General features: G+C 46.0%; 1 protein-coding gene across 4 annotated transcripts in view; it reads right to left on the bottom strand.

Moving 5' to 3' along the window:
- The window catches only part of MIB2 (MIB E3 ubiquitin protein ligase 2), a 51,238-nt gene that overhangs the window by 13,018 nt on the left and 24,776 nt on the right, over window positions 1–13,444 (bottom strand). For 2 of the 4 annotated variants that reach the window (XM_075437639.1, XM_075437640.1), the window contains 7 exons: window positions 11,556–11,662; window positions 7,905–8,099; window positions 6,467–6,609; window positions 4,405–4,512; window positions 3,088–3,192; window positions 2,194–2,356; window positions 948–1,081 (listed from right to left, as the gene is read on the bottom strand). In XM_075437639.1, coding sequence (XP_075293754.1) covers window positions 948–1,081; window positions 2,194–2,356; window positions 3,088–3,192; window positions 4,405–4,512; window positions 6,467–6,609; window positions 7,905–8,099; window positions 11,556–11,662 — 955 coding nt within the window. The remainder of the gene's footprint in view (window positions 1–947; window positions 1,082–2,193; window positions 2,357–3,087; window positions 3,193–4,404; window positions 4,513–6,466; window positions 6,610–7,904; window positions 8,100–11,555; window positions 11,663–13,444) is intronic. The other 2 variants (XM_075437641.1, XM_075437642.1) reach the window with 2 other exon arrangements.

Below are 13,444 nucleotides of genomic sequence, written 5' to 3'. Positions count from 1 at the left end.
TACGCTGGATAAATTTGATAATTGCAGGTATTTGTCTATTCCTCCCACCTCCAGAGGCCCCATTAACTTTGTAAATAAAGAACTCTTAATAAACACCAGACAACGAACCACTAAATCAGTTTCACAGGGGTTCCTTCAGAACTGATCCTAGTTTTCCTGTTTCATGGATCCAGCTGCTTCTGCCAGCCACACAGACAGAGCCTCAACAAAACTTACATTTTGTTACCAATTGTTTCCAAGGACACTGCTGAAATACTTTGGTTCTCCTTTTTTAAACGGTTTATAAACCCTGTACCCGTCACTGAAGGAGGCTGAACCTTCAAAGAGGCAGCTGGGCAGAGCAGTGATTTGAGTGGATGAGATCCTAACAGTTTGGCACTCCTCGAGTACATAAATTGTCCAGCACCGAGTCACTCCCAGTTCCCTGCTCCAGTCAGACATGAGATAAGACGCGGCACAGACATGCACAGCATCAGGATCTGGGCAGCTTTTCTCTTTCCTGTTTCCAACAATACCATTTTGCAAGGTCACTTCGGGACAGACACATTCAGCCAGACATAACCCATGGCTTTCTTTTTAAACAGTAACAAGATGCCCGAGTATCTAGCATCTGGTTTCATACAGATAAATACCTCTTGCCCAGTTCTCCAGGTGCAGTGTCCATACAGGAAACTGGGAAAAGCTAGCTTTGTAAATGTGCTGTAAGGACTTAACTCTAGTTCAGGTTCAATGCCACAGACTGGAGCCATAAAACACACATATTTAGCATAACAAATCTAATCCTAAATTGCAGCAAAATAATTTTCCAGCAGTTAGGAGCTAATACTAGGTCTGAAAAATCTACTATTTTTCTCCCATCCTTTTCCCCACCTGACTACTAAATTCTACGACAATATTTTAAAGAGGAGCAACAAAAAACAACCACTCAGGATGTCTTCAAAACTTGCCTTGTCCGGGTACTTCTGAAGGAGCTCCCGAACTTTAGCTGCATTGTTGAGCGCTGCACAAATGACCAGGCAGCCTGCATGCTCCGACTCGGTCTTCTGCGACAGCAGCTTCTCCAACACAGTAATCAAAGTACCTGGTAGGAATGAGAAACAGCCACAGGTTAAGAGGGGCAAAGAGCCCGTGCACACGTGCGTACAGTTGGTACAGTACGGCTGCATAACCACAGTCTGGGCCTGCTGTACCTCTAATACTCAGCTCACACAAAGAGCTTTACAAATCTGTGGCTTACACAGAACTTCTGCTTTGCAAGCCTGATGTTTTGAGAACCCAAGATATGAGACCATGCTACAGAAGACCAACACAGAAAAATCGCTACTAAAAGGCAAATAATCTGAAAGAGGAATGCATGGTTTTGGAAAGGACACTTTCAGATGGGCCACCTAATTATAGACTTTTGAGTGCTTGAGACAACAGAGGTGTTACAGCTCTCCAGACAGAGCAAGTTAAAAAGCTTGGGCTCGTATGCAAGCTCTCCCTGAAGACTAACTTGAGTCAACAGTTTAAGGCTCATCTACACAGCAAAGCAAAAAACCCCGCACATCTGTCCTCTCTCCCACATGACCCCGATACCCAAAGAAAGTGAGTACGGTGAGGCTACAAAACATTTTATGAGCAGACGTGCAAAACAGACAAAACCCCCCCTACACATCACGTGATCCCAAATTCAGTTTTGGGGTGGACTCGGCAAAACAGTCATTGATTTGACAACAATTCCACCCACGGAGCTGGGAATATTTTGCAAGCATTCAAGAATTAGTATCCTCCTACAGAAGATGCAGCAGGATGAACCAGGAATTTCAGACAGATGAAAGCAGAAGGAAATACTGAATCTAGGGCAGAATCAGAATCACAGAAGGGTAGGGGTTGGCAGGGACCTCTGTGGGTCACCCAGTCCAACCCCCTGCCCAAGCAGGGTCACCCAGAGCAGGCTGCACAGCACCGCGTCCAGGCGGGGCTGGAATATCTCCAGGGAAGGAGACTCCACAGCCTCCCTGGGCAGCCTGGGCCAGGGCTCTTTCACCCTCAGAGGGAAGAAGTTCTTCCTCATGTTCAGCTGGAGCTTCCTCTGCGTCAGTTTGTGCCCGTTGCCCCTTGTCCTGTCGCTGGGAAGTGGCTGGGAAGTTACACCAGAGCAACCCTTTCACAACCCCGACAAATCAGACATCTCTGTTCTCACTGCCTCACTTTTTGATTCCTTTGCATTCTCCGTTGTCATGAGGTTTGCTTCCTCCTCTCTCTGGTAGGCTGTCAGGCAGGCCGGGTTAAACGTCCAGGACTGCCCTCCAACCGACACTCGCAAATCTCCATCCCCATAGACTTTGATCACTTTGCCGATGTGCCCTAGGGTCTGCAATGGAAAGAGAAAAATTAAAATTAAGAGGTAAGATGCGGTACGCTTTGCACCTCAGCACCAACGCAAAGCTTCTAAGCGCGGTTTCGCAGGCGGCACTCCTGCTGTGTGAAAAGAAGCACTCAGTGACACACTTGCAGACAGCTCCCACTTCAAGGACACCAGAGGGTTCTCAGCACGTTATTACTCGTTTTACATAAAAAGGGTTTCCCAGACACATTACAAGTGTCTGGAGAGGAAGGTGGCGAAACAAGAAAACATGGTCTGAAGAACTCTGAGAGAACTGATAAAATTGGGACTAGGAAAGGTTTCCTCTGCGCATTTAATTGCTTCTGGAGGACACCTGTATTCTGCTTTTTAGCCACACTGGTCTGATCAGACCATTTTTCCACTTGGACGCTCTTCCCTGCCTCATTCCAGAGAATTATGGAGGGCGTAAGAGGACTGGTTTACTTTGGTTAGTGAAACCTCTGATCTGACTTACTGGTAGCCAAATCCTCCGTCAGATTCCCCATCTGCCCGCTTTGTTTTGGGTGCTGCAATAGGATTGTGTTACCGACAGCCAACAGCACTAGGCAACGTTTATTTTGCAAGGCCCCAGCAGTCCCAGGAAGGGCTGGGCACTCACTGACCAGCAGGAACACTGGAGGGCAAGGCAAGCCCAGTCACTAATTGCTTGGGAAAACTCAGGAAGTTACTGGACTGTCCTGGAACTGGCGCGCACTCACAGGTGCCATTTCATCTGTCCACTCCCCATGACCAGGTTGGAATCGCTTCACTGTTTCCATATCATCTATCACCCGGACAACATCACCAACCCAAAAGGTGTTGAGCTACAAGAAAAAGAAAGTCATAAGCTTTTGGGGGACGAAGCCAGAAAAAAAAAATAACGATCAGCCCCTCCACCCCCACCCTCAGAAAACCCAACCAAACAAGAAGTCCATTGACTCGAAAAACAAGGCATTACAAAACATAAGTACGGCTACCGAGAAATCTGTAATCACTGCACTGCAAAATAAATATAGTCCAAGGGCTGGGGAATTTCTCTTTTAAGCCAAGTGCATATTTAAGAAGGGAAATAATTTGGGACAGAACAATTGTCTTTTCTTTCTTCTTCAAATTATTTATAACTAATACCAGTATAAAGTACACATGGAACTTTCCTTGGTCCATCTCCTCGCTATACCTGACCTGGCACTGGAGATTTTAATTCACTTTAATAAGGAAGTTATATCTGTGTGCTATTTAGAAAGAGAAACCAGAGTTTATCTGCACTGGTAACTTTCCAGATGCCCCCTCTGCTCACCGAGCTAAGAAGGGAGCACTGTCAAAACACGCTTGTCAAAGCAGACTAATTCTGCGCAAAACAGTCTGACGCTGTCTCTGGTGTGGGAGTTTTTAGCATTGTGACCTTGTTCAGGTCTTTCAGAATTTTGTAGTCTTCCAGCAGCTCCTCCTATACCTATTAGCCCTGTTTCTAACCATCCACATTTCAAGTCCTCAAACCTCCGGGGAAGGCCAGAGCTCTGAGCTTTAGAAATGCAGACGCAAACTTAGAAGAGCTAGATTAAAGATTCAGGTCATCCAGAAGAATCAGAGAAAAGCGAGACAAAGAAAGATGCAAAAAGGAGAATAACATGAAGACACAAGAACAAGGAAGAAAACAAAATCAAATGGAAATGGTGTGGAAGAAGGTTCATCACAGATGAAAGGTAGATGCAGAAGGATGAGCTACTGTAGGTCTACTGTTACCACTCTTATCAAAGAAGCTGAAATTAAGAAATGGAATTTATCTTAAGAACTTACAACATTTGAAATGCAAAAGTCCATACAATTAGAGAGCCCAGTAGCCCAGCTCCCACTGTCTGCAACCATCCGCCTTAGCTCTGATGGCTCGCAGGAAGTTCTGCCTAGAACTAATGTTTTTAGAATGGCAGTGTACTTCTTCGGCACTTGCTTGAGACACTGTCCACACAGCCAGCTAAACTGACAGCTATTCCCTGCAGCACTTCCAGTTCTGGCCCAGCTCACCTATCAGCACCTACCTTAGTCAGAGCTCCAGGATGGAAAGTCCAGCGGGTTTCACTGTTGAACTGGACCCTCACGTCCCCTCTGTCCGTGATTCTGTGCACAGTCCCTGTCTGGCCAATGAACTTTTGATAGGGGGAAAAAAAAAGTAGGGGAAACCCCCTAAATAAATCACATTGCTTAATAGTGGGCAAAGCAGGCATCCAAGGCATAGATGGCTACTTTACCCACCATTTCCAATTCACAGCAAACCTGCTTTAAATGAGATGCAGTCATTGTTTTTCTCCAAAAGGAGGAAAAGACTGCTTAATAAGCTCCTCTGAAGTAGCACCATATTGGGGGAGGAGGGTGACAAGAATACAAAGCGTGAAAATCCTTCAAAAAGCAGCACAAATTGTCCTCCTCTTTCCAAATGACAAAGGTGGGCAGAGATTACAACATTGTTCTGCAGTATAACACCAGCAAGGCATGCTCTAAGGAAAAAAAAAATGGGGGCACAGTAAAGGAGACTACAGAAAACAAAGTATAGTTGTGTAGTGTGGTATTCCATAACTGTTGATTCTGGCAGGTCCTGAGCAGCCGATACAAAAAGTACCGACCTCTGGGATGACAGAAAGTTACTGTTTCTCTGTTTAAGCATCCCTCTCTACACCTGCATTCCCCAACAACAGGAATCCTGAAGTGCAAAGGTTCAACAGCCTACCAGACTATGGTAGCTACACAGCAACATTCAGAAACTATAGCTTTTTAGAAGGCCTTAGCTGGAGTAAAAAAAATTTGTGGCTCCACTGACAGCCTTCTTCAGGTCCATGCCAGAAGACAATGAAGTCCCTGCCTGCCAGGCTAAAAAAAAAATTGACTGATGCTCAGTTAATGGATCTGCACACTGAAACGGAACCAACACAGTTTGTCTTCACTTTTTGATGTCTGATTTCAAAAAGACCGCTCGCCTACAGGGAGGGTTGGGCTAGGATACGTATATAACATATCTTTATAATTTTATAGCACTGCTTCATATACCCAGGCTTCAGACTGCTGTCTCGGTATCAGACCTGTGGGTTATTCCGTTTCCTGACTCCAGCGTAGCAGGCATGTGGATGACTTGTGGCTACACGCTCCCCTCCCTCTCCAAAACGCCACTTTTATACAAGTTCCTAATACAGGCTCAGAGAGAGGTCTTCTTACTCTAATGGGGAGTATCAACACGTCATTTTGTCTTGCAGTAAATCTACTGCACAACAGCAGCACTGCCTTCTTCAGTATGTGAAGGTAATTTAATCTATTTTGGGCAATATCTCTAGACTATTCAAAGCCAAGGAAGTTGAGTAAGGAGAAATTAAAAGCACAGACCTTTTAATTTAAATGGCAAAGTTATTCATTTAGCTGTTATAATTTTGTTTGAATGTAAGCCCACACTGAATGTTCACAACCTCCTGGAGACTCACTTCCACGATGGCCCTCTGAGACGCTACCCTACAGTAATAGGTGCAGATTCTGTCTTTACGTCCCCTAGTATCTGAGGTTTTTTTTTAGACAACCGGTGACAATGGACTGATAGCTCTTCAAACTAAAGACAAGACAACAGGCCAAGCTTCAAGAACATCATACGGTCCAAGAAATTTCAGCCCTGGCCAAGGATAGAGTCCACTGTTGACAAAACACAACTTTCATTGGTAGTAATGCACAGTACAAAAGAAGCTAAGTAGGGAATGGATCCAGAACCCCACAGAAAAGGTCCACAGCTCATTTAAAAACAAACAAATCAGCCATTAGTTTCTTGCACTGGCTTCCAACACTTCTGAGCAACTCTTATGACCGATTGTAGACTCTTAGAAATTATGCAGGGCTCCACAAAGCCATTCTCATACAACACAGATTTATCTGATCCTAAAAATAAATCTGACTCCAGCGTCCTATTACTAAAGAATTTGTATCTGAGATTCAGTCAACACAATATAAATATAGAAGGTAACACGTTACACAAAGACGTTCTGGCAACTTCCTAGCCAGTGCCTACTTCTGTAGTCTGAGATCGTGACCAAGGCGTTACCGAGAGAACAGGAGCAAGCAGCAGCATACCTCAGCCATTTTAGGATTCCAGCCACCATGGCCTTCCTGCATCTCCCGTAAGATGTCAATGTCCAGCAGGCATTTCACCTTGTCCCCGTGCTGGAACGGATGCCTGTCCGTGCTTTCCTTCCTCTGCAGTTCAGCTGGTTTTCCTGAAGAGAAGAACGACACCACCCACACACATGCAGGACGCGCTTTGCGTATCGCTTGGCTTTGTAACAAGGGTTGCAAATCAACATAGGCTTAATTGGGGGAGAACAGTGTAAAACCCTTTTTCTGCTGTGGAGTAGGCCCTATGCACTCTACGGGGCAGCACTATGTAGGGAGATCAAGAGGATTTAGCTCTAACTGGGTACTGATATGGGTTAAACATGAGGTAGTTCTAACAAGACAGGATTTTGTCCCTTGCCAGAGAGGGGAATGCCTTTGAATGATGCCCTCCCAGGTCACGTCAGACATCAGTGGCTGTTCTTAGCAATTCAGTGGCCCACAACTGCTGTTCAGCAGACACACCCACAGAGTACTCCAAATCAGCTCTTCCAGAGGCAGCCTCATCGCTTGCTTTGCAGAGTGCTTTACCCTCCTGTAGCCTTCCTGTATAGCAAGAGGCCGTATCCCTGGAAGTTAGCTCCCCATCCAACCCCTCCCTTCCCTCATGCTCTTGCTAAGTTGCTCAGGGAGAGAAAAGAATGAAAAAGACCCGATTCTGCTGCTGCAAACTCAAGAACAGACCTCTCTGTTTTCCTTCAGGGAGCAAAAGATGGCCCCTGCACCTCATTAAAAAAACAAACAGAACAACTAAATTACACCTTGGTAAAAAATGTTGCAAGTCCAAAACCACAAGTAGTTTCCTTGGTTTCATTAGAGTTAAGAGGAAAGGTGGACTGCAGCAAGCTGCCAATACAGACATCCCCTTTTTCCATTATTTTTTCTAATCTCCCTGCTGGGCAAGTATTTGGCTGCTCCATTTTCAGCAATCTCTCTTTTGTCATGTTCCCCTTCAACACACTTTTTAGTCCACCAGAACAATAACATTTGATCTCTAAAAGCGCAGTGAACACCAGTTGGACCACTGCCTGCCTGAAGAATGAAAAACTTTGGGTTAACAAAACTGACCCTGGGTTGCACACTCTGCTGATGGATGGAGGCACTCCCAAGGGAGCTTCCAGTATTTGCAGCAGCAAGAAGTTGCCTCGGCAGAAGATCCCTCCTTGGGATACAGCTGTGAGCATCTGATGATCTTACACAATCTTACCACTGAAAGGCCAAACTACTTTACTAACCACCTTGAAACAAAGCAATATGTTCAGACACAGACCACTTCTTTAAAATGGTATACATTACGTGGGAACTTCATAAAACCACCTGCTGATTTTCTGTCTTCCAAGCAAAATGGCTTTAGCGTCAGGAAATGGCAGCATGAAACAGAAGACTTATCTCTGCGCACCTAATTTTGGGAGATGTTCTTTGTAGTAAAAGCCACCAGATGCCTCCACAGTACATTTCAGGTCCACTTTTCCCTTGTGTCCAACCCTGTAGACATTCGTGGTACCATCAGACCACGTGACGCTGGCCACACTGCGTCCGGTCTCTACATCCCAGCCACGAATGTCAACCACGCGTCCAATTTTACCTTCACCACCTGATGGAAAAAGAGAGGTAAAAAAGCATCCAAAGAGACCAACATATAGAAACTCACCTGACGCTGGAACATTTACTGAGATTTAATTTCATGACATTTTTATCTGAACTAAGTAAAAAACAAGGAAAAAACTTGGCAGCTCTCCAGAGGAATAGGCACGGAGCCAAACGTCAACAGCTAGGACAGATGAAATTCTGACAGAGCGGCTGCTGCCAGGAAGGATTCCTGAGGGGCCCGGTGCAGACCAGCTTTCCACGCTAAACAGAAGCACGCAGGTTTGCTTCCCTGTCAGCACACTGCTGCCTGAAGCAGTGCCCCCCAGTCAAGTGTTCTTCATATAACATGAGAGGAGGAAATCACACCAAAAAGAAATTGTGCGGCAGCTCTTACAACTTCCTCACAGCTTGCATGATTCACCTGGATCTGCAGAAGGCATAAGAAATCTCAGTCACCTTTTTAACTGGGGAAATTAAGCCATGAGACATCTCAGTATGAACAACTAGGAGAGAATCTCTAAATTAAACTCACTGAAAGCCAGCCAGCCGCTGACTTTGGAATACAGTGATGGAAAAGCTGAATTCTGTGTAGAAGCAGCCATTCCTCCTGGTGTACAGAAACACTGCCTAGCTAGGCACGGTGTCACGGCACCACACCGTGGCAAAATAAACACACAGCAGTGCTGTAAAATCCACCCAAGATCTTTAATTTCTCCCCAACACCGGCCATAACAAGCAGTAATACACACAAACCAGTGGGCTTTATTGTCAGTTCTATCAATAACAAGAACACACCTTTAGAGGGCTGGTCTGAGAATCAGAAAGTCCCACTACCTCTTGATTTTTAAATCCTATCTGCCCTTAAAATCTCTCCCCAGAAATGCCAGGTGGATCTCAGTTCTGTGCACAGTTCACACTGCAGCCAGTTACCAGATCAGCACTCCAGATACGACCCATGTGAATATTATCCATGAAAATACAATGCAAGTTACCAAAGGCATTTCTGTGACTCAACCTGCACAGCTATGCCTAAAAAACCTTCCAGGTTAGAATCCAGGTCCTAGATCCTAGCAATAGGACAGCTAACAGTAATTTTCATCTTCCTTTCCACAGAATCACAGAATCTCGGAATGTTCGGGGTTGGCAGGGACCTCTGTGGGTCACCCAGCCCAACCCCCTGCCCAAGCAGGGTCACCCAGAGCAGGCTGCACAGCACCGCGTCCAGCCGGGTCTGGAATATCTCCAGAGAAGGAGACTCCACAGCCTCCCTGGGCAGCCTGGGCCAGGGCTCCGTCACCCTCAGAGGGAAGAAGTTCTTCCTCGGGTTCAGCTGGAGCTTCCTCTGCTCCAGTTTGTGCCCGTTGCCCCTTGTCCTGTCGCTGAGCACCACTGAACAGAGTCTGGCCCCATCCTCCTGACCCCCACCCTGCAGATATTTATAAGCATTTCTTAGGTCCCCTCTCAGCCTTCTCTTCTCCAGGCTGAACAAGCCCAGCTCCCTCAGCCTCTCCTCGTAGGAGAGATGCTCCAGTCCCCTCACCATCCTCGTAGCCCTCCGCTGGACTCTCTAATAACCATAAACATAACCGTAACCATAAACAACTGTCCAGTCCAAAATTAATCAGGCTGACAGCTCTCAGGAAGGGAGGTTACATCCAACACGCAGTTCCTGACGACGCGAAAGGAGAGCCTCTGGATGGCTGCAATGTTCGGATACAGGAAAACAGTGATCTTGCAGCAACACGGTGCTCCTTTGACTACATTCTTAACACGGACAGGTTGTAGCAGATTGCTGTCCTCTCCCTGCTCTTGCAGTCTGTAAGAAACCTGGCAGGTGTCACTGGCCTCGAATTAGTGCCCACAGAAACTTAGCACCAGCAACAAAAGAACTTAACGACTGTCTGCTGCAGCAGGGATTCAGACTGAACAGCCACCAGGAGAAGTCATCTCTCCCCTCGCCCTGTTCAGATGCTTTTCTCCGAGGAGGGCACTAAATTCCACTTCCACGGTGCTTGGACTCTGAGCAATGGCAGTAAGGAAAAATCTCTATTCATTCAAAAGGCTGAAGTGACTGAAGAGCTGTGAGGGTCCACTCTGACCACAGCAGAGGAAAAAGCTCGGTCAGTTGGCAAATTTTGCAGTCAGTGCTAATTTCTGCAACAGATTCAGGCAGCAGGAATACTCAAAAGACACAAGCAAATAAAAGCAAGGCCATTCATTCAGATTTCTCAGCTAGCTGCTACTGCCCTTAGCAGACACACATGACCACATAAACAATACATAAACTTACCAGGACCCTATTACTGAGTTTGCAAGGTTATTTACAACCACTGCTTATATGTTACTTCTTGAAATGGAAATAGAGTCGATGTGTTCAGTGCTACCAGTAAGCTAAGTTCAGAAGAGCAAAAGGCTGTGGATAGGGGCAGCTCCATCCAAGACAAGGCAGTACTCATTAGAGACCAGTGAGTGGCTGGCCTTATGCTGCTCCTCACTCATCTTGCTCGTATAAGTGCCTTCAGGTCACAACCGTTGTAAGCAACACATGTCTCAGACATGTAAATGTTGATCTGATCTCAAAAGGACGGATAAGCTGTACTGAGCATAAGCTGCTTTTGCTCTCAGACCCTGCAAGTATCCATGCCCTCCACTGAACCCAGAGCTGCAATAAATGGTGGAGTCAACACTGCAAACCTTTGGACTTACAACTTGATTATTAAGGGAAAAAAAAAGCAGCTGTACACACTACAGTGTGTATAAGGCTCTGGAACAGAAATGGACAGTAAAGTGCCCTTAACCCTGTAGCACTACACAGAAATTGGTATCGGTGAATCAGGTACAGTCATTATACCCCAAGAGCAGCTCTAGAAAAGGCAGTTTTGTCCCTTTGCATTTTCAGCCTGAAGTTACAATTCATACAGCAAGCAGAAACCATTCTCCAGCAACCACAGCAAACAGTTCTTCCTTCATGCACCATGTGAAACACTCAGTATAGACCATTTCCCTTCACTGTTCTTAGAAGTGTCCAAATATGGATATTCCAAAGAACTCCAAAGGAAAAAGGAGTACAGCACACAAAGTCAGACAAACCTTATTCCCACTGTGAATGGAAGCTTTTTCAGGAAAAGAGGGGGTCTTTGTTTTCTTGTAACGTGGTGTACATTTATAGTTCTATACAAGATGTTCCAGGACAGTTCCCATGAGTTTTCACATCTATGAAATAGGAGCAGCAAAACTTCCCTCCCACAGACTGTATGCATTCATTCAGGGTATGTCACAGACATGCTTTTAAACAAATACAAAAAAACAAATATTTAATATTCTAAAGAACAGCAACCTGCATCATCTGAACAGCTCCCCTAGAAGCTACTGCTCAGCACATACATTTTCAGTTAGCAATTCGGCAAAAAGAAAAAAAAAAAAAAGAATGGTTATACAGGACACCTCCAAAGCAGCTTACCATCCTGGTTACCCCACTCCCAGTCAGGGCCACGGACTACTTTAGCTCCCTGGAAAGTCCCTTTTAATGTGATGCGAGTCAAATTCTGTCGAGGACTCACTAGGACTCTGCAAAAAGAAAACAAGGGAAAACAAATTAATTTATTGTTACTATTCACACTTTCTAAAGCTCCGTTCCAACTGTCTGTCCTATGAGGACCAAGTGTACCACAGTTACTTACAGAAAAACACGGCTTGAGCTCTGAGGAGCGCATGAGAAGTGAGCAAAACCAACAAAACAGCTGAACAGGATCTTTGATCCCAAAAGCTGGACCCCTCAGGAAGGTCAGAACACTTAGGCACCATTCCACTGACTGCAGAAAGCCAACTAGCGAATAATACGCTGGGCTACAGAAGACCTGGGTTTATCTTCAAACATTAACACAAACTGTTGTACCTACGGTGAGCTTTGAAAAAGTTCTGTGTTTCTCTCCACTGCGGGATGCAGATAACGGGGAACAGAGGCTGCTCTGTGGGCACGAGGAACAGGCACCCCTCGGTGACAGCCCGTGGAGACAAACACCTACCTACACACAAGCAGCAGGGCTGCGGTGGGGTCTCTCTCTCAGGCTGGCAGACACCAGAATGGCATCTTGCCGACTCCAAAAGTTGAAAACATATAAACACAAAGATTCCAAATGATTACATACACTCACTTGCACGCAGCATGCTTAGCCATGAAGGAAAAAAATCATCCTTCTTTCAGAACTTCAAGAGCCTTGAGGGGGCTGTGTAGGGCAAAAATAAAATCTAGTAGCTCCAAAGAAGAAAAAACTCCCCACACATTCTACGAGATGCAGAAACCACAAATTATATTAGTACAAGGCAGCTCACCGAGGGCCAAGTATGATTACTGTGAATGCATGCAAATTAATAATTTTAACATAACTATAACAGCATAAAGTACAACACTGGCAAACCAAAGTCATCAAAGTCAGGATTCAGCAGCTTCACCCTATTGCCTACACAGAGCAGGGGAAGCCCTGCCACAAACATCAAGCAACCCTAAACATGGTAGCAGGAGGACATGTTATCCTTTTGCCAGCTGTGCCACTTCTAATCCACATGCTTCCCCCAGGGGAACACCCAAGTCAATTAACAGAAGCCTCAAAGAGTTAAAATATATCTTTAGAACAGGGCCTCTGAGAGGGGGGAAGAAAACAGGGGAGTCACGAGAAAGCTGGTACCTTCTCCAGAAAGCCTGACATCACTTCAGAGGGAGCGAAACCAGCTTTCAGCTGCCCTCGTATCCCATGGGTGAGTTTAAGGCAATGCTGACGGACTTTCGCAGGGCGTACACAGCACGACAGCATCAACGGCTGGGGCAGTCCCGGAGCTCAAAGCCACACGGAGCTCAGCACATGTCCCAACCTCCGCTGCAGACTGCGCAGCGCGGTTCACTGGCCGAGCAGAGCAGCTTACACCAGCAGCGTTGTGGCTGGGCTGTTTCCAGGATAACAGACCTTTCTATCTGTGTGACAGGCACACGCACCAATCCATCTTATGAAAGAAGAAAAAAAAAAATACCTACGTGATAGTAAACAGGGGGTCTGATGTCCTGTTAAAGCAGCTTCCAATTCCCATCACGTTACAGCAGCTTCTCTGCTGTTCTTACGCTGTCGTTCCTAGTTTCTGTTCCCTAGCAGAAAGCTTTCTCATGCGACACCAAGCCACCAAAGTCCTTATGGACCTGTTTGTGTTGGTCGCCCAGGGTACAATCCACTTTTCTAGGTGACTGCAAAGGTGCCACAATCCCTGTCCGTAACCGCGCACCTCCTGACAGGCTCCGGGCACCTCCCAGACCAGACAGAGCAAAGTGAAGTTCAGCAGCTGTTCCACAGGGGAAGGGGA

This window comes from Opisthocomus hoazin, chromosome 16 (assembly GCF_030867145.1).
Source record: "Opisthocomus hoazin isolate bOpiHoa1 chromosome 16, bOpiHoa1.hap1, whole genome shotgun sequence".
In the NCBI taxonomy this organism is placed as follows: domain Eukaryota; kingdom Metazoa; phylum Chordata; class Aves; order Opisthocomiformes; family Opisthocomidae; genus Opisthocomus; species Opisthocomus hoazin.
The sequence above is the reverse complement of the archived record's forward strand: the minus strand, read 5'-3'. Positions and strand labels throughout refer to the sequence as shown.